The sequence below is a fragment of the Meriones unguiculatus genome, chromosome 6 (genome assembly GCF_030254825.1).
Source record: "Meriones unguiculatus strain TT.TT164.6M chromosome 6, Bangor_MerUng_6.1, whole genome shotgun sequence".
NCBI classification, from domain to species: Eukaryota; Metazoa; Chordata; class Mammalia; order Rodentia; family Muridae; genus Meriones; species Meriones unguiculatus.
The window spans coordinates 40,333,721-40,355,031 of NC_083354.1; the positions used below are offsets into that span (position 1 = coordinate 40,333,721).

General features: G+C 44.8%; 1 protein-coding gene across 2 annotated transcripts in view; it reads left to right on the plus strand.

Annotated features, from left to right (window-relative positions):
- Positions 1-795: 795 nt before the first annotated feature.
- Positions 796-21,311, plus strand: part of Stac (SH3 and cysteine rich domain) — a 116,711-nt gene continuing 96,195 nt past the window's right edge. Inside the window, exon 1 of one of the 2 annotated variants that reach the window (XM_021663669.2) lies at positions 796-1,379. In XM_021663669.2, the coding sequence (XP_021519344.1) occupies positions 1,269-1,379 (111 nt within the window). In that variant the 5' untranslated portion in view covers positions 796-1,268. The remainder of the gene's footprint in view (positions 1,380-21,311) is intronic. The other variant, XM_060385172.1, reaches the window with a different exon arrangement.

The window sequence follows — 21,311 nt, forward strand, 5'->3', positions numbered from 1 at the left end:
TAATCTTCCTACATCAGCCTTCTTGGTAAAGTTTGTGATTTGGAGGTGAGCTGGAGGAGGGCCATAACAGAGAGCAACCATGCCTTGTATGTGTGCATGAAAACATCACAAATAACCCAATTATTCTACATGCTAACTCCAAGTGACAAAATAAATTCATTTTTTAATAAAAGAAATAAAAATAAAGAGGGAGTTTTGTATTGATGTGGGAAAGGCTTTTTATAAATTTAGAAGTATTCCTTTTGGCTACATACTCTGCTGCGTCTGCAAATCAAACGGGATCCTTCTGTGCTTTGGTCCAGTGATGCTCCTTGTCTGTTGCCAAGAAATTGAGTAACAGTAACGTAGTCCAGTTCACCTGATCTACACAGGTTCTTAATGGAGCACAGCCCGCAGCCTGGGGTTTCTGCTTCAGCTTCTAAGCCTGGCTTAGCTCTGAGGCGCCACAGTCCAAATGGCATGAATTTGAAAAGCCCAAATTATCCCCAAGTCCCAGCTCTGCCATTTATAGCTTAGCGACTTAAAGCAACCCTGTTCAAACCTCGGTTTCCTCGCCTATAAATGGAAGTGACCATGCCTAACCCGTAGTGAGCCTTTGGGGCTCAGCAGGAGAAACTGGGGACCAGGTGTCCATACACCAAGCGCATTAGCTGCCTGATTTAGATCAAGGCGGAAACATTGGAAATGGCAGTGTCCGTGGGTCAGAGGACGCCCACACTAGTCCCTGCTGTCACTGAACTATAAATTAAGCTAAGTGCCACCACATCTCTCTTCACTCGGGGTCAGGGATGAGGAGTTGCTGAAGGTGGCCCATAGCACTTGTTTGTACTAGCTTTCTGTTCCTTGGGGTTTTGCTGAGCATTTTCGTTAGAACACCACCAGACCCAGCAAGGGCGCTCACCGCGGATCTCCCGCACTGTCGGTGAGTGGGGACCCCGCCCGCCCTGGGTTCCCCGCACGACCACGCAGCCCCGCCCCGAGCCGCCTCCTCCCCTCCTCGGAGGGGCCAGCCCGGGCCCACCCGCCCGCTTCAGTGGGCGGCAGTCAGGACTCAAGCTTGCGATCTCGGGCGAGGTGGCCACTGGCGCTGCGCGGGGCGGGGCAGAAGCCCGGGAGGTGGGCAGGACCTGGCCAGGCGAGGCCCCAGGGCACACGCTGCCGCCTGGCGGGATGGACATCCCGGGGACGCGGCACTGAGTGAGCACCGAAGTCAAGCAAGCCTGCGGTCCCCCCCACCCCGGGAGCCCAACACCGTTCCCTCGGCCACGATGATCCCTCCAAGCGGCGCCCGCGAGGACAGCGGGGATGGGCTGACCCGGGAGGCGACCGGCACAGAGCAGCCGCCCTCTCCTGCGTCCACCAGCAGCCTGGAATCCAAGGTACCGCGCGCCTGCCCTGTGGAAACAGCAAGTCCTTTCCCTCTGTCACCTTTCCTCTGGGGTCCGGGTGCCCGGGGGAGCTGGGACTCATCCCCAGAGAGCTGGGGTCAGCTGAACCCAATGCTACTTTGAGCCAGCTGCACAGAGCAAACCTTGGCAGAGCTTCTGCCTTAGGAGCCCAGGCACTTCACCCTAACCCTGGTGCCCAGATGGCTTCCTTGGGCGGGAGAAGGGAGTTAGGATGATGCATGCCCTGAACCTGATTGTGTCCCCAAGCCTTGGTGGGAATGGGTGGCTTCTGGAAGCAGACAGACTGACATCCTAGGGTTATTCTTTTAGAAAGCTTGAACACTTGAGTCCACAAAGCGTGCCTCATCCTGGGGTCTCAGGGACCTTTCGCTTACTAGGGTGCCTCCCTAACTTAGATACCACGAGTTTAAAGAAATATATTAAGAGAAAGTTAGCGTTCCTGCTGTACAAGTTGCTACTCTGTAGAACTTAACACTTAACACTTGTCTTTTTAAGAGTCACAGTAACACATATACACAAAACCAACCCCGCAGCACGTCTGCTGTCACATTTACACTTCCTTTGAAACTTGCGTGGGTGCCAGGCACATGTTTGGAAAAGTTGGAAGAGAACCAAGTAAAGCGTAGCTGCTTAACTGCACAGAGCCAAATGGCAACTGGGCCAGGAGAGTAAGCCTCGTAAGACGGAGACGCGGTTAGTTTCATAGACTCCTCTAAGTGCGAGGCTCCTGGCTACGCAGAGGTCTCTGGGAGTACTTGGAGTAATTGGGGGGGGGGGCGCCAGGGGGTGTAAGTGCTCCCTATGCTGCAAAGGAATGCATGTTTAGAGGGCCGATCAGAGCAAGGAGAAGTGCGACCCTTACGGCATCCCAGCACCAGAGGCATTGGTGATAGCATGACACCGGCACCGTGACCCTCTCAGCGTCAGTGGTTAACTATCAGAGATGGTGGGCTAAGACCAAAACTGCTGCCCCCTCCAATTTCACTCCGAGCTGTCCCATCTGGGCACCAGTGGCGACTTCTCTAAAGATCCCACTGGAAAGGCAGACAAGACCATTTGAAGAACAGGTGAGAACTCCTCACTCTCTCTTGCTGCCTTGGCAGATGTATCCTTTCCCTGTGTGAGTTGGGAAATGGGATCCACCACGCTAGATGGTTCATTTGGAAGCAGGCTCCATGCCTGTATACGAAATTCCTCTCTTCTACCTGGAACCCAATGGAACTAATTCTTGCCCAGCATTGACCACCACTCCTAGAGAGGCCGAGGGCCGGCTGCCATTTGGGAGGTGCTCTGGCATTCTGCAGATGGTATGACACAGCACAAGAGTGAAAGTATTTATTTTTTTAAACTTTTCATTGAGCCTACCATCCTGCAGTAGGTAGGTTCGGAAAGGTCTTAGCCTTTGGGTGAAACAGCACCCTGATTCAAACACACAGCATGGGTCTGTTATTTATAGATGTCTTCATGTAAATCATTTGGCAAAGCAAAATCCTTCTATGTAATTCCCGTAATTATCCACCAATTTATCTGGCTTACAATTTCAGCTCTGTAGATGTCCATTTTTCTCAAAGCCATCTACGTGCCTGATGTGCATCTAAGCACCTGTCTGTTTGCCATTGTGGCCTTAGGTATCCTAGGTGATCCTTAGCCCACCCTAGGAGATGGGCTCCTCAGAGGGCGCCCTGACCCCTATGAAACTAGACACAGAACAGCACGCATAGGGGTGATTTTTCTGAAGTGGTGTTTGTGTCTGGATCAAGGGGGTTCACACCCTCGAAAGAGGCTGGGCTGCTGCTGTGGAAGAGCTGTGGTGAGGGGTAGATGGCTTGGGACAGGAGCTGGAGAGACCACCAGTGTGCACAGCGAATGTCACTGGCCTTTAGGAATGTCTGTGCCCTAGAGAGCAGAAAGCCTGCTGGGAAAATACAGGCAGAGCAGCGATCGCTCCCTATCGGGCTCTCCCAGGAAGTGGCCATGCTCATTAAAATGTGCACATTTCAACAGAAACAAGAAAATAGATTTCTAATACAGCCCCCAAAAATGTCAAGTAACCTAAATGATAGACATGTTAATCAGCTACACTAAATTCCAGATCCATATTTCAAAAAAACATCACATGTACTTCATATTGCAACACAATTACAATATGTCAGCTAAACACAATAAATTAAAATATTGACTGGGAGATGCACAGTATAGGGCCTACTGGGCACTGAAATCTCTCTGTGAAGACTTTTTTGTACATTTAGTTTTTTGACTTCTTATTCCATGGATTTATTAATGTAAATCTGTATGTAGGCCTGTGCCTATGACAGTGCTGTGTGGGGGTCAGAAGACAACGTGCAGAAATCAGTTCTTTCCTTCCACCATGTGGAATCCAGGGATCAAACTCGGGTCATCCAGCTGTTGGCAAGTGCTTTTAGCCACTGAGCCATTCCACCGGCCTGTAGAGACTTCTTCAATTCCTCTTAAGAGATGCTTTGTACCCGGTCATGGACCTGTAATCCTGGCACTTGAAAAGCAGAAGCAAGAGGATTACAGCATGAGACCCTGCCTCAAGAGAGAGAGAGAGAGAGAGAGAGAGAGAGAGAGAGAATTTCTAAATATAAAAATAACAAGTGCTAGATATTTGAAAAGTCCAGGGGCACCGCTTGACAGTCCAAAAGCAAACTCAGGCAGCACTTCATTCTCTGTTTTACTTGTTTTCTCCTATTTTTATGTTTATTTAGTGGCAAGGACAATGGTGTCTACCAAATACTGCCTCTAGGCAGACATGACCCTAAACTAGAAAGTTCTACTGTGACAGCCATTGCATGCCTAGAGCAGTAAGAAGCTCTGGAAAGAGAGGTGACCAACCCAAGGTCATGCAGCTCACTGAATGGCAAGAGCAGGACCAGAACAACATGACCCTGGAGTCAGTATTTTCTTGATCTTTATCTGTCCTTCGTGCAATGCTTGCATCAGCCATTTCTCCTGGTGTTCCAGAGATCAGGACCTCAGTGAGAGGTCAATGGCAACACATCTGTCCTCCACATCCTCTCCCTCCTCCTCTCCTTTCTCCTCTTTTCCTTATCATCATCTTTATTTTTGTCTAGGATTACATCACCACACCTGCTCACAGCTTTTAATCACATTTATTTATTTATATGTATGAACACACTCTATCATGAGTGCACATAGCATGGTTCATGTGTGAAGGTCAGAGCACATCTTCTGGGAGTCAGTTCTGTCCTTGTACCACAGGCTTCTTGGGATGGAACTCAGATCATCAGACTTGGAAGCAAGAGCATTCATCCAGTGAGTCATCTTGTCAGACCACATCTTCTAAGAAATGGGGCTAGGGCAGTGGCTTAATTAGTATTTTCCACACCATCATGAAGTCCCAACTTAGATCCCCAAAACCACCCTTTAAAAAGCTAAGCTGCCTCTGTCATGAACTCAGTTGCCTGGTGGTGCAGCCTTGCCAGGCCATGGAGGAAGAGAATCCAGGCAGTCCTGATGAGACTAGACCAACTACAGGCAGATGGCAACAGTGGGGAACTCCCCCTTTCAGTGGACTAGGGGAAAGGAATGGGGGGGAAGAGTGAGGAAGGGTGAGACTGGGGAGAAATGAGGGAGGGGGCTTCAGTCAGAATATACAATGAATAAATTGTGAAAAAATTTTTAAAAAAGCTAAGCACAGCTGTGCCTGTTTCTAATCCCAGCACTAGGAAGGCAAAAACTGCAGATCTCTAGAGCTCACTGAGCAACCATTCTAGCCTACCTGGCACATTCTAGGCCAGGGAGAGACTCTGCCTCAAAAAGCAAGGGGGACGGCCCCCGAGAATGACACCTGAGGCTTTACGCTGGCCTCCACAGGCAAGCACACACATGCATGCATGTACAAACATGCATGCATGGAAAAAAAAGAAGTCAAGAACTGGAGATGCAGCTCGGTGGTGGAACACTTGGCTTGTTTAGCTTGCTCAAGGACCTAAATTCAACCCATAGCACTTCAAAAACAAGTAGATGAGCAGAGCCACACAGTGTGTGAAATGGCGGTGCCCAGATTTTATTTGGCTTCTCTGTCCTTGTGTTTGCTGCTTCCCACCCACCCCCCCCCAAAAAAAAAAAAAAAACATGTGTAGAAGAATTTAAGTGCATTATCCCAGAATCACCTGGCACTTTCTAGTCCAGAAGCGTATACAGCATGCTAAGAGGCAAGCACATTCACGCAGCGTCTGAGTAAATAAAATGCACAAAGCACCACCAAACATAAAACAAGGCCACATGACATCTATCGCTGAAGTGCATTTTCTTTGCATTTTCCTTGGAAAGCTAAATCACAGAGGGTCGAAATTAGCAACACTAGAGAACATTTATTCCAGGTGCTTTGAAAACAGTGTCCTTGTATCGTGTGACACTGCTTTTGTGGAAAATTTCAATACACACAAAGGAAAACAAACAGCATCAAGAACACCATCGGTCTAAGCAGAGGGTTAGTTCCCGGGTTACCGGTTCAGGGACAGTATGTTTGATGGGCTATCCCATCACTAGCACCCCTCCCCAACAGAATCATCGTAAAGCAAATTCTGAGTCATCAGATCCCTTTACCAGGAAAATCTTTTAGGTTGCTTATCTGAAAGATAAGGACTGTTTGGGTAAACCTAAGATCCCATTAGCACATACTACAGATATTTTGTCACTGAGGGTCAACAGAATCTTTCAAAGGTTCAGAAACTGTGAGGAATCTGTGAGTGAAGAGAACCAACATTTAAAACTACACAGGCACATGTGTTACCTGGGGAAAGCATGTCTACTTTATATATATAAGTTCCCCAGGAACATACAGCACCCCCCCTTTCTCTCTCTCCCTTCTCAGATAGGGCTCCAATAAAGGACGATAAGTTGCTGAGATGATGAAGCACAGATAGTTAAGTCATTATTGGCTTCTTGGCTATGCTACTAGTTGAAAATCCAGTCTTTGACTTGATCCTTAAGGGATGATTTCCTTAGAGCCAATTCCTGTTAGCACATGTAGTCATGAAGTTTAATGTAATTGTATTTTGTTTCCTTTTCCATTAGTTGAGCTGAAAAATCTGAAAGCCACTAATGTGTGTCCCCTCCTCAATCTTTCCACTAACTCTTCCAGAAAGACCAAAGCTGAGTTTAATTACAGGGTGCTGGACAGAGATCAATAGACCAAAGAAAAACTCCCCTTTGCCCCAGTAGCTGAATTTTCCCCCAATTTGACTTGGTGACAGCATAGAAGCTTACAAAAAGTCAAATGTGAGATTCTTTGGCCATCATGGAAGTGACCTAAGGTTCCATCCAGATGATGCAAAAAGATCCCAGGCTTTGAGGTTAGATAGACAAAATTCCAAACCTCCTCCAGTTGCCACTTCTCTTGACAGTAAGCATGGTTCACTATCTCTGAGCCTGGGTGTCACCATTAGCTTCAGCTGTCAACTTAAAACAATCCTCGGGACGGCTGAGAAGAGGGAACCTTAGCTGAATATCTGCTCAGACCTGATATGGCCTGTGGCCATCTCTGTGATTTTCTTAACTCCCGATTGGCCCATTGTGATGATTCTTCCCTAGGCAGGTGGGTCTGGGCTACACAGAAAGCTAGCCGAGGAAGCCCCCGGAAGCAGTACAACAGGCAATGTTCCTCCGTGGTCTCTGACTAAGTTCCTGTCTTGGCTTACCTTGATGATAGACTGTAAAATGTATGACACACATACACTTTCCTGCCCCAGGTTGCTTTCACTCACTGTTTTATCATTGCGACCGAGAAAACCAGGGCACTGGGCTCTCCATCTCAAAAGGACAGAATCCCCAGCTGGCAAGCATGATATTTAATTTAGTTTTGTTGTTGTTATCTTGTTTGTTATTGTTGTTCTGGTCTTTGTTGTTGATGCTTGAGATAGGATCATACTGCATAGATCCAAGCTGGAGAAGAACTTGCTATTTAGACCAAGATGCCCTTGAATTCACAGATATGCCTGGTTGAAACTCCAGAATGCTGGAATTAAAGGCATAGGACACCATGCTTAGCTTTCTGGTTGGCATTTTTAATGTTGTGAGGACTAAAAAAAAAAGAAAAGAAAAAAAAAGAAAGTATGAAACACTAATGTACAATCATCACATGTGTGCATAAACCACCATTAATCCCCTCTTGAAACAGAGAATTCCACCACTAACCAAACCCGGAAGTCAACATCACTGAAATTATTTCAGCTGACACAACTGACTTTCCAAAAGTTCAGCCAGCTGTTCCTGCCTTTGGACTTTTAGATTCCACCTCACCTCATTCCCATCAGTAAGTTTACAGCTCCACCACGCACACACAATTGATATTTGAAGGCATGGTATAATCCATCTACTACCCCAATGGAGCCACAAACTATTACTGAGTGATAACGCTCGGAACCTAGCACACCACCCACTCTTAAAGGAAGTTGCCTCCATTCATAAGGACATGGCTGGGATTTTGAGAAAGGCTCTGTGACCCTCAGTGAGCAGCCACTTAATGTCTAGCTCATCCCCAGCATTTCCCCAGCACAGGCATGAAGCAATGATAGACAAGAAATTAAATTTCTACTGAAAGGAAGAATGAATCAAAACATACTCAAATTACCAGGGAAGCAAGGCCAGGCCTAACCTCCTAGGTTGAACCACTCTCTCTCTCTTATTGTTGTTTTTCAAGACAGGGTTTCTCTGAGTAATAGAGCCCTGGCCATCCTAGAACTTGCTTAGTAGACCAGGCTGGCCTCAAACTCAGAGAGACCCGCCTGCCTCTGCCTCCTGAGTGCTAGGATTTAAAGAGTATACCACCAGACCCAGCCACTATGTTCTTCAATGCTTCTTCAACCATTGGACAGTTCTACATTCTAAGGATTATGTAATGCCCCAAAGAACAATAGTCATGTCCTCCTGTCACATTTCTTCCACTCCAGCCTAGAAAAAGCATGCGTATCTATTGTCTTCTTCATATTTCCTACTGAACCAAAGAAATGGCTTTGGAAAAGGTAGCCTGCTTATAGTTCCTCCTGTTGATAAATAATTTAAAGTATTACTCACCAGCACTTAGATTTATGAGCTGACTCTATTGCTGCTTATGTTTCCTCCATACACAGAAAAATGAAAGGTATTCGATGCAGACAACTGGAAAATCAAAATAATCTAAGGAAGAAAAATATGGGCATCGCACATCCACCCAGATATAAGTTCAGTGCTTCTGCTGTTTCTTTCAAGTGCATTTCCTTTCTTGTGTTGATACAGGCTGGAAGTAAAATTGGAAAAGTCTCTTCCTAGATGCGCAGTGAGCCTTTTCTTCCACACACTGTTTCCAGGCACACTTTGCCAGCCTCCAAAATCATCGGTGGTGTACCATCCCATTCATCCCATTTCCTTGCTCACTACTTTGACTTTATCAGCTACATTTGCTTTGCACATCTAGGTTCTTTCCAAGCTTCGACACACTGGGAAAATATTCAAGCCAGCACCCTGATGCAGAAGCATTGCGTATATCTGTGACTGGATTCGTTTCATGAGAAAATCCTGGGCCTGTGCATTGTATTTTCATTGTTATAGAGACTTTGAAAACTCCTGTCAGCTTTCCTTTTCTAACAAATTCTCCATCCAAATATAACATCCCCCCAAAAAGGTACAAAAAGATTACTACTCAGTGAATTAAAAAACAAACAAACAACAACAACAAAACCCTCTTGGTTGTGGCTAGCCACCACATAAATCACAAAATAGAATGTGATTCACACCCCAGAATATTCCATATCCTGATCACTCTTTTCTAGTCAGCACCTCCCGAAGGTGAACAAGTTCCTCACTCCTAACTAAGCAAATTATTTGTTTTGCTTTGGAAATTGTGACCAATGCGTCCATCAATGTGGAGCAGTTAATACCCCGGTTCTTCCGCTCTCCGTGATGCTGGGCCACGCAGAGTGCTGCAGCCGCGTTTTCATTTCCAGCGTGTCATCCATCGCAGGAGCAGAGCACATCACTGGCGGGGGCTCCTTGGGTGGTTTCTTCTGCCGGGAGCCCTATACAGTTCTCCTTGCTCATTCTTACAGTACCCTCCATGATGCATATGAACTAATCCGTTATGCATATACCTAGGAGCAGCCTTGTTGATCATAGCGGGTGCGTGCGCACATGTAGATACTGTCCGCTTTCCATGCGTATCAGTACGCATCCCAGCCAGTAACAGTTCAGTCCCTCGGCGCTCCCAACACTCGGTATCAGCTGTCTGATTTTTCAGCTGTGTCATAGGTGATTGGCAAACTATTTTAACTTGTAGTGTTAAAATGGCCAGTGAAGCCAGTGGGTTTTCACATGATTATTGGCATATATATGTAATAGATATGTAGATACATGCGCATAGATAGTGAAGTAGTTGTTCATGCCTCTTGTTTACTTGTCTATTAGATTGTCTTCCTTTCTTCTGGAGTTCTTTATATATTTTGGGCAGGAAAAAGAGATAGATACAATGCATACCTTTTTCTCATATTCTGAAAAAAATGCCTCTTTGTGGCTTAGCAGAAATTGTTTTCCATCTCCTCTGTGTGTCTGTGTCTATCTGTTTGCCTGTCTGACTGACTGTCTGTCTGCCTGACTGTTTGTCTGTCTGTCTGAGTGGATATTTGGAAGCAGAGGCTAAAGGACCTCTTCAGTCATTCCTCAGGCATTATTCACCTTCGTAAATGTTTTTTGAGAATAAAATATAGTTACATAAATTCCCCCTTCTCTTTTCTCCCTCCAAACCCTCCTTGCTAACTTCCTAATTCATGGCTTCTTTTTACATTGTCATATGCATCTATGTGTATGTATAAGTTGTAGAGCCCAGCCCTAATCGATACATCTACAACATAATTTGTGCAACCCAAGGCTCAGGATCAGTGTAGAAGAGGGGGCAGAAAGACTGTCGGAGCCAGAAGAACAGGGAATTTCGCTGTGAGGTTGTGTCTCCTAGGAATGTCAGAGGCTGCACTAATAGTTTCTCACCAACACAATATGAGCGGAACAAGAACACCACCAGCAGACATGCTATCCTGGACAGAGAAAACCCAGGAGACCTCAGCCCGACACAAACAACTGCGTGCAACTAAGGGATGCTGGGAGCAGAAGAACTAGTCTCACCCTAGGGAAGAGCATACCTTTAATTTTTAAAAGACAGGGTCTCTCACCGGCCTGACTCTTACTTAGGCTAGGCTGGCTGGCCAGTGACTCTCCCCATCCCTGCTTTCCCAGAGATGACCTTACAAGCATTTCTCCACTACACTGTCTTATGGTTTTGTTTGTTTGTTTGTTTGTTTGTTTGTTTGAATGGAGTCTGGGCATGGGGCCCAAGCCCTTATGCTTTACTGACCAAGTCATCTTCCCAGCTTCTCTTAACAAAAGTCTTAATCTCATGTGGTCCAGGTTGTTAATCCTCCTCTTTACGGGTGTGCTTACTTGCCCTGCTTACCAAGACTCTGCCTAGCTCAGCATCAGGATCTATGACACCCTGAGAAATATCCGCATAGCTTTCACAGCTGAATTAAATGGTGGTTCCTTTGTTGACATGGTAGAAAGTACAGATCAATACTGCTGATGACTGTCCTACTGCCTTTGCCCCCAACAGTTCAACTGTGCACACGTAAAGGCCACATCTTTGCCCAAGTATGGCCGCCTCAAGCCTTGGGGCCTCATTATGGGATCTGGTTTTGTGGACTGAGCCCTGCAGCCTTGCCCTTGACTCTTCTTTAGCAAATTGATTTGTGGAGGGACGCTTTTGCCTCTTCACACTTTAGAATGGATTCTAGAATCAAAAACTACCTGGGAGGATTGTGATGGGGATCAAAGAAAATCTCTAAAATCCATTTTGAGAGAATGGAATTTATAATTTGCAGTTTTCTAGAAATATCTCCTACGCCGGAGTGCCAAGTCCTCAGGCCACCATTGACTGAGAAATAGATTTGTTAATCTTCCAATTGGTGATTCCTAGGATCAAATCATTTTAATATAAACTTGAGCCTCAAGTCTATGTGAAGGCAAAGCTGTAATAATGACCTCCATGGGAAATATTTTTTAATCATCAGTTTTTGCCTACCTCAAGCCTAAGCTGAGATTTCTTCCCCAGTAGCCTGAGCTTATCTTCTCTTCTTTTTCTAGATTGTTCTCTAAAGATCAGTCATGAAAACTCAGAACTCAGGCGTGGTTTCTACTGTGAAGTACTGACTAACTTTTGAAATCTTGACACAAACCAGAGTCACTGAGGCAGTTGGTTCAATTGCCTCCATCAGATTTGCCTATGGGAAAATCTGTGGGACGTTTTCTCAACTAATGATTGATGTGGAAGAGCCCAAGCCACTGTGGATGGCGCCACCCCTGGGCAAGCAGTCCTTGGTCATATAAGAAACCTGGCTGAACAAGCCACTGGAAGGAAGCCAGTAAGCGCCATTCCTCCATGGCCTCTGCTTCAGTTCAAAGCTCCATAGCCCTGCCTTGCGCTCCGGCCTTAGCTTCTTTTCACAATGGACTGTGATGTGGAAATGTAAGCCAAAACCAGAATGCGTGGTAAAAATACACAGAATATAAAATTTACACGAACATCACCACCGATCTCTCTCTTACTACTTTCTATCCTCAGTGAAACTCTAATTCTTGTCAACAATGACTACCCATTGTATCCACCTCTTCCTAAATTCCTTCTGAATGCAATTCTACTCACTTTGTGTGTGTGTGTGTGTGTGTGCAGCTGTTGTAGGTGTTCTGAGTATCTCATATAATGTTCGAGCATTGTGTGATGGACATATTTCACCTACATGATGCCATAAAAGTTCTTCTGGGTTGTGTCATGTTATGAGAATTATCTTCTATTGAGGGCTGAATAATATTCTATTTTGAACACACACACACATCTTGCTTATTTATTCTTGCATTGATAAGGCTTGTATTACATGGACCTTTTGACTATCTTGCATAATGCTGCTATGTGATGGTCCAGAAAGAATCCCCTCCAATCCTTCCACTAATCTTTATACAACCAGAAGTGGAATTGCTAAAACTAACAGAAACTTCATGCTTAGGTTGCTAAGGGATCATTATACCATTTTCTTTTTTAATACAATTTTTTTACTTATTACAATTTATTCACTTTGTATTCCAGCTGTTGCCCCCACCCTTGTCCCCTCCCAATCCCACCCTCTCTCCCTCCCTCATCTCCTCCCACACCCTTTCTCCACTCCACTAATAGGGGAGGACCTCCTCTCCTTTCATCTGACCCTAGCCTATCAGGTATCATCAGGACTGTCTTTCATAGTCTTCCTCTGTGGCCTGGTAAGGCTGCTCCCCACTCAAGGGGAGGTGATTAAAGAGCCAGCCACTGAGTTCATGTAAGAGACAGTCCCTGTTCCCCTTACTAGGGAGCCCATTTGGAGACTGAGCTGCCACAGGCTACATCTGTGCAGGAGTTCTAGGTTATCTCCATGAATGGTCCTTGGTTGGCATATCAGTCTCAGAAAAGACCCCTGGGCCCAGATTTTTTGGTTCTGTTGTTCTCCTTGTGGAGCTCCAGTTTTCTACATTGTCTTACTTCCCTCTCAGCTATACACAAAGCAGCCAGTTTTTCCAGCTCTCTGCCAGCACCCAGTACTTTTGCATCTAGTTGTTGATGACCTTATGGTTTTAAGGAAGCATTCTGTTGTGACTTTAGTTTGTGTGTCCTTGATGTCTGATCATGCTCAGCATCCTTCTCCACTTTCATAAGTCTTTGTACATACTCTTTGGGTAAAGGTCTAGTGAATGGCCTTTGCTCATTTTTTTAGTTGGATTGGTGATTTTTGTGCTGGAGTTGCGGCATCACATTATTTGCAATCAGCAAATTCAACTGGGCATTGTGGTGCATGCCTGAAATCCAACACTCAAGAAAACAAGGAGGCAGGAATTCGACTATATTCAACACCAGCCTAAGCTGAGAAAGAGAAAGACAGAGAGAGAGAGAGAGAAAGAGAGAATGGAGAGGAAGTGAGGAGCAATGAAAGAAAGAAAAGATAAAAATCAAAAGCATTGCCTTTTATTATTGTTCTAATTACATTTATTCTCTAGGGAAGATTATTTTCGTAATATTCTGTTACTTGCCTTTATTTTCTTTTGGAATGATCAGTTCATGCCCTTGTCTATTTTTGATCCTGCATACCCATTTCCTATGTATTTTTAAAATTCTCTGTACATGCTGAAGCAATGCTCTTTCATATGTACTGCACACATTTGCACGCTGCCCTTAATTTTTCAATTTTGTTTTTGTTACATTTCAACATAGGTCTATTTTTATTATATAGGATGTCTCAAATTTATATATGCTTTCTTTCCATTTGTATTTAGGAAAAACTCATCCTGAGAACAGAAAAATATTGATCTATATTTCTCTATGTCATTATCATATAAAGCTTATTTTAATACTTTATTAACTATATTAGATTTGTATCATTGTAAGGTATGAAAGAATTCTAAATTTCCCAAATGATTAGTCAGTATTTTAAAACCATTTGCTGAATAATTTATTCTTTTCTCAATGATTTGAGATGGTACATTTGTTATGTAATAAATGGTAATATGTACTGGGTTCTCTTTTGGAATCATCTGTTCTATTCTGATGACTTTAAAATTTATTCTTTCATTCAGTTCTGCACTATACTTTAAAATAGACTCTGACGGGTGCTAAGGAGATGGCTCAGTGGTTAAGAGCACTTGCTGTTCTCTCAGGGGACCTGAGATCAGGTCTCAGGGTCCATGTTTGGCGGCTTACAACTGTCTGTGACTCCAGCTCCAGAGGAACTAACACCCTTTTCTGCCCCCCAAAGGCATCGGTACTCATCAGCACATACTCACAAGACACAGGCACACACTCACACAGAGGCATGCACAACAGCAAAAAATCAAAAAGCTAAAGTTGGCATTGATAATTGATAAGAGGAGTGTCCTCCAGGGGATCTTTGTAATTTACCTGCACTTGCCTTTTTGTTATTCTACCAAGTGGTACAAAAAAAAAAAAAAAGACTTTTTTTTTTCTTTGTAGTTTTGGGGCCTACATACTAGGCAAATGTTCTACCTCTGAGCTATGAGATATATTCTCATCCCAAAAATAATGCTTTGGCTAAAATATTCTTTATGGGAAAATATTTAAAATCCTTTCTTGTTTTTTTTTAAATAAACCACATGCAATCACTATTTATAGGCACTTTCTTGTGTCACAATTTAGCAGAACTCCTTTTCCTGCCCAGTCACATCTTAATACATTAAAGAAATGATAAAGAAGTAAAAGGTAGATATATGTACTCACATTTAAATATGTAATATATACATATATTGGAATTGTATACCATGTGATAACTCATGAACATACACAATTTAGAAGTTTCATGCAGCAGTTAAACTTTATTTTAAATTTTTTAAAAACAAGAAAAATATTTAAAGAATTCTAATATCTTGAAAGACATATGTAATATGTCTGTTTTATCTTAGTGAAATATTCACAGTAAGAAGATTTTTGTCCAGGAACATATTCATTTAGTTTTGAAATGCTTTTGTGCCTTTCAGAAATTCTTGGGAAATTCAAAAACTATACTGTAATGGTTCTCAGCCATTTCCTGGCATGTATTTGGGTTCCAGAACACAATACCAGAAACTGATTGCTGACTTCACACATCGGAAAGGTATTGGCTGTGAAGTCGGGGTGCCCCGGGCAGAAGTGAAGGCAGCTTTAGACATCATGCCTTCTAAATACGCCCCCGCTGGAGGGAGGAGAGGGGCAGTTATGGGGACCTCTTTTATGAGAATGCTGGTCCTTTCTTGAGAGTTTGCTTCCGGTGCCATTCCCACCTCCCAAAGCCTTGCCTCCCCTTCCATCCCACTGATACCCAGGCTTTAACATGAGGACATGAGCATTCACAACCCAGCGCTGAATATTTCATGCTCCACGTTCACATGAGGAGCCATCTCCTGTATTTTCTATAGCTGGCACATAGGCGGTTCATTTTTAGGCACTTCTGTAACCTAACACTTTCTAGATTCCATGTCTTGATTAATTCATTTTTTTAATTGGTTGAGTATTGTGTGACACTGAGTTGTGTACACTCACATATGAGTGCAGCTACCCGTGGAGGCAAGAGCCGAGCATCAAACGCTCTGGAACCGGGGTTACAGGTGGCTGCCAACTCTCGTGCAGATGCTGGGAATCGAATCTGAGTCCTCTGCAAGAGCAGCCAGAGCTGTTAACTGCTGAGCCGTCTCTCCAGCCAAGATTTCATTTCGTGTTCATTAATGAACGCACTGATCGGACATAAAAATAGCCAAAACGCATGTTGAAATGGTGCTCACATCGCTAAGCATGAAGTAAATGGCAATGGAAATCATAGCTCAATGTTAAAACCTTAAGGATGGCTATTGATGTAAAGATAGAAGCAATAAAGTAAGACAGGAGAACCTTCTTGTGCCCCATCAGGAATGAGAGCAGTGCAGCCACTGTGAGAAATACTGTCAAGGTCCCAATGCCATGGGATCCAACAAGCTCTCTTCTGAGTACTAGTCTTTTCTTGAGAGTTCACTTCCAGTGCCGTTCTCACCTCCTCAGAGCCTTGCCTGTCCCTACTCCCACTTTAACAAGTGAATCAGGGGAGGACATATGGTCACAGCAATTGGTAGGTGGATAATGAGACTATGAAAGAGTCTGTGAGATGAGCTTGCATGGGCACACACACACACAATTTATATACACGCACAGTTTGTGTGCGCATATGACAAAATACTATTCAGTCTAGAACATAAATGAATCTGAAGGACATTGTGTCAAGTAAAGAAAAAAATAGTCTGTGTGATCTCATGTTATTTTAACAAAGAGGAGGGAGCGAGAGGAAGGGTGAAGGGGGAGAGAAGAGGAAGAAAGGAACGGTGAGTGGGTCATCACGTGGTTGTGATGAGAAGAACTTGGGAAGCACGGGTTAGAGGGTGTTAGGTAGCAGACACGAGGACTAAAGAAAAAGGAAGTGATGCCGTGCTGGGCACTTTGAAGTAAGCAGATGTCCCTAGTCAGACAGGAGACGCAAGTGTGAAGGCAGCTTCACTAGGGGAGACACTTGCCTGTCGCATCATATGGCACTGTGTTGCAAACTCTAATACCCACAAGGAAATGTATTTAGGAAAATAAATAAAGCTTGTATAGATGTCTTTGTGGTTAAAGCATTTACTGAGAAAGTGTGAGATGGCAACTCAGATCCGTAAAACCCACGCTAAAGCCCGGGAGCATAGAAACAGCCTGTTGTGCTAGTGCTCAGAGAAGGGAGCTCCAGAGCTAGCTGAGCTGTGACCTATCTGCGAGCTCTCTCAGAGCCCAACTGGGAGATGCCGCCTCGGTGAATAAGATAGAGATCAAGCAAAGAACACGGGGACACGAATCTTGGACCTCCATCCACAAGCATACATATGTCCCTGCACACACAGGCGTGCCCACACACACACAAACATGCACACCACAGACACACACACACACACACACACACACACACACACACACACAGAAGAAAGAAAATAAACAAAAATAGAATGTTGTGCTTCTGACTGGTCCAGAGCACTGGGCTCTAGAGTCAGGCACGAGGATCAAATCCCACCATGCCTCTGGGAGGCCAGCTAACAGTCCTTCCTTTCCCAGAGCTGTTCTGTGTTTTCTCTAAAGTGAGCCCGCAGCACTTCCACAGCACTGCCGTTAGAGACGAGGCAGTCAGTGGGTGCTGAGTGCCTGGGATCTGCTTGGCCGTGGATATTAATACAGGGTACTCCCAACAGCTATGATCATAATTTTGCCTGGAGCTGCAGCCCTCTTTTTAAAGGGCCAGGTAAGTGCGGCTGTTAGGGAAATTACAACTCCCCAAATCCAGTGAGGATTACTGGAGGCATCAGGCTCGTACCTGACCTACTTGGAGTCCCTGGAGTTTTCAGCATCAAATAGCTGGTACTGAGGGGTGACCTCGGCTCCCCTAACATCCCTCACCACTCTGGAGACGTCTGTAGATTGGTAATTTCATTTGAGAAGGAAGCACTTTGCAAGTTCAGTTCTCAAGGCCAGTCAGCTCCCACCTCAGCCATTCCATAGGACCCTTCTACGAACCTCACGCCTCCAGGTCAGGCTAATAATTTTGGTCTCCCCGTTAGAGGCAGATTGATGTTATGCCTGGCCTGCTGAGAATCTCCATCAGGACCAAGTGTGGAATTGTCAGGTATTTAAGTCATCAAGGGGTTAGTTTGGGCGCTTTGCCCCTTTTATCTGGCACATTATATTAATAGATATCCTGAAATATTAAATTCTTTTTTACATTCTTGGCACAGGTTCTACTTGGCCAAGGGGATTTTCTTTTAATAAATTTCTGTGGCGTGGTTGCCAACGTGCTATTATTTTTGAATCTACATACATATGGGAGATTATTTCCTGTTGCCTGGTGCCTGTTGGTCACGTTTCATTTTCAAAGAGATGCCAAACTTAAAAAAAAAAATGATTCTGGAATGTGTCCATGGATGTTTTGCGTTCTCTCTATGGACCTGCTGATAGAGCCTAGAATTTGTCTCCCCTCTGAATGGATGTTTGGAGGAAAACAGCTGTCAGGGATGTCTAAACCCTAGTACCCATCTCAACATAAATGTTGCAAACACTTTTCTTGTTTTTTTGATCCTGTTCTTTTAAAATTCAAATTGGCCTCAGTCAAACTTATTGATTTTTGTTTTGCCAGAAGATTGTCTCTTTCATTTGAATCTTTGTAATCTCCCTGGGTGGGTTTACAGAGAGCCCCAGGGCCCTCCCCCAAGGCCATGTCACCTTAGCTCCAAAGGAGCCCTGTGGGCATTCACCCCAAGATCACCTTCTGTTCCACTCCCTGCTCTTGTATGAATGGGCCCATCAGGTCTAGGTCTAGAACTGGAACCAGTCAACACCACTGCTCAGGTCACTATATTATTGAGAGAATGGACACCTCTCTCCACAGACCCCCCCCCCACTGTCTTGGTTCCAACATGTCACTCATACAGACAATGTCTGATCTTAATGCTTGTCTCTTCCATTTCCACCCACCCTTCATATTCTGCCCCCACACACACACACACAGACCCTGTGTTCAGCCCACACCTCTCATCCTCTAAGTCCTTCTAGATTTCCTGGGATAGCTCTTACCTGTTCTGGCATTTTCAGTGTAATGTTCCTGACTCTGCACTTCCAGTCTGGTCAACTTTTCTTGGAGCTCTAGATCATATATCTACTGCTTCTTGTACAACACTTTGTATCTTAAATTCAAACCATGTTGAATGAAAATCATTATTCCCCCCCACACACACACACACATATCATCTCACTTTTTGTATGGTCATTCATTACAATTCTTCACCCAAATTGTCAGCCAGGCTGGAAAGACAGAGGTCATCCTAGATGGTCCTGAGGCAGCTTAGCAAGGACAAGCTATTTGATGACAGGATCAGGGAATACCAGGTCTCTAGATTCTCAGCATATGCTTGATAGAACCGAAAATGAAGCATATGTGTGCGACCCTGTTCATGATGCCTCTCACAGGAAAGTGCTTTGATCAGAGTGTTCTCCTCAGATTAGTTACAGCTGTGACCTCAGAGCAAAGGTTTGAAGTGAGGTGTAAGACAGACGATAGAGAAGAAGGGACCCGAGGTACTCAGAGGGTCCAGGTATGCCATTGATCTCTTGCCTTCCAAAGTGACATCAAAGAACCCTCCTTAGGCACCTGGCCAGATGTGCTCTCTGACCTCGGAGTTTCAGTGTCCAGAATGCTGAGAGATTCTTGCCTGCTGTTCAAGCTGCCTGCTGGTCATATTCTTATTACAGCAACATTAACTGACTAGAGCAGAAACCAGAGAAGGATGCTACAGCAAAGCAATGTTTGAACCAGAAACCGATACGAAGTTTCTGGGAATTCTTCCGTATCCAGCTCCCACTTGGCCACTGTAGAGCTGGGATTTCAGATTCACTCTGTTATGCCTGGCTTTCTGTGGATTGTGAAGATCCAAAACTCAGGACCTTATGTTTGCACCAAGATGCCTGTATCCCCCAGCCATCTCCCCCAGCGCCATCTCCGAGTGTTACTTTTTAGCGATTAGTGATTAATCCTTCACTTGCTTCTATTTTCTTTTCATTGCTGAGCTTCCCGTGTGTGATTTATCAGCTCCTGTGTACCTGACAAGCTTCGTATTTCTAAGATCTCCTTTAGAACATGAGCTGGCCGAATTCTCCGGTGTCCACTTGTTTAATTAGAGCATCTTTGCTGGACAGTTAATGTATTGATCAGTTTGCTGCTAACCGCTCTCGGTGGACCCTCTAATTGCCGACTGTTGTCTTACTGAGCGGATGGGAAGTGCTAGTCCAGTCTCCATCTCTTCTATTCTGGCATATATTCTATAAAAGAAAACTATCAAAATGCTGTTCCCCCCTCCTCTAAAAAAAAAAATAAATAAAGCAAAACCAAACCAAAAAGAAAAAAAAAAAACTTGGAAAACCAAAGCATGCTTCTTAATATCTGACCGTGATGACAAGGAAACCCATGAGGCACAACCAGAGACCTCATGTCAGACCACAGCTCTGCTGACTGCATCCTCTCCAAAGAGTGTCGGAGGCAGCATGTTTGTTTGATATATGTACACATGTGTGCATGTGGGTACACATGCCTGTGCATGCCAGTGCACATTCCTGTGTAAATTTGGAGGGCCAGAAAAAGGCTGTCAGGTATCCTGTTTTATCACTCTACTTTATTCCACTATGACAGTGTGTCTCATTGAACCTGAATCCAAAATGGCAGCCAGCAAGCCCCAGTGATCCTCCTGTCACACACACACACACACACACACACACACACACACACACACACACATTCCCCGATTCTAAAGTTACAGGGATGCAGAGCCACGCCCAGCTTTGTGCATGGGTGCTCGGGGATCTGAACTTGAGTCCTCGTGTTTGCACAGCAATCACTCTTACCACTGGAAGATCTCTCCAGCCCCTCAGATGAGCATATGCCAGTTACTATGTGGAGTCTTCTGTCTAGACCACCTCAGTGCATGGAATGCGTGCTAGTCTCTTCTCGAGGCTGGACTCACTGTGGCTTCTTCCATACCCTGTCTGATTGGTAACTTCTGTATACAACTGATAACCAATTTCAAACGTTGATGCTGCCATTTGCATTAAACAAAAGCAAAATGCTATGCCATCTACCTTTCTATCAGGATCCTTCCTGGCTCTTATTTGCACCCTCCTTTGTAGGTGTGCACAGCCTGGTGGGACAGCTGTGCAAAGCCTTGTTGAGCTCCCTGAGCCTGTGCCTCTGCTTTCCAGACTTTCGGTGGCATCTGGGGACAGAGAGGATTCAGGAGAAGAGCAGCAGCTTTGACTTGTCCAATAGCAGTCAGGCGAAAATGTCACCTGACAATCTACGAGCTGTGGAAGGCTGTTCTAGTAACATATGAATGAAAGTTAAAATTTAAAAAGAGAGATGACTCCAGGCTTCAGAGCACATGCTGCTCTTGCAGAGGACCTGGGTTTGATTCCCGGCTCCTCCATTAGGAAGCTCACACCACCTGTAACTCATTCCTAGGGGATCTGATACCATCTTCTTGCTGCCATAGGAACTGAACACAGACAGAGCTCACGTGCAGACAAGTGGGTGCACACACACATAAGCACATAAATAAACCAAATATTTATTAATGAATGAGAAGAAGGGGCTAAGGAGAGAGGAGAAGCAAGCAACCACACTGGTCAAATCATGCATGACTTGGAGGACGGCTGCCTCCAGCATGAGTTAGGTACAGTGGCTAAGTTTCTTAGTGCCTCATCCCTTGTATTAAGACAGGGTCTCTACGAGCGGA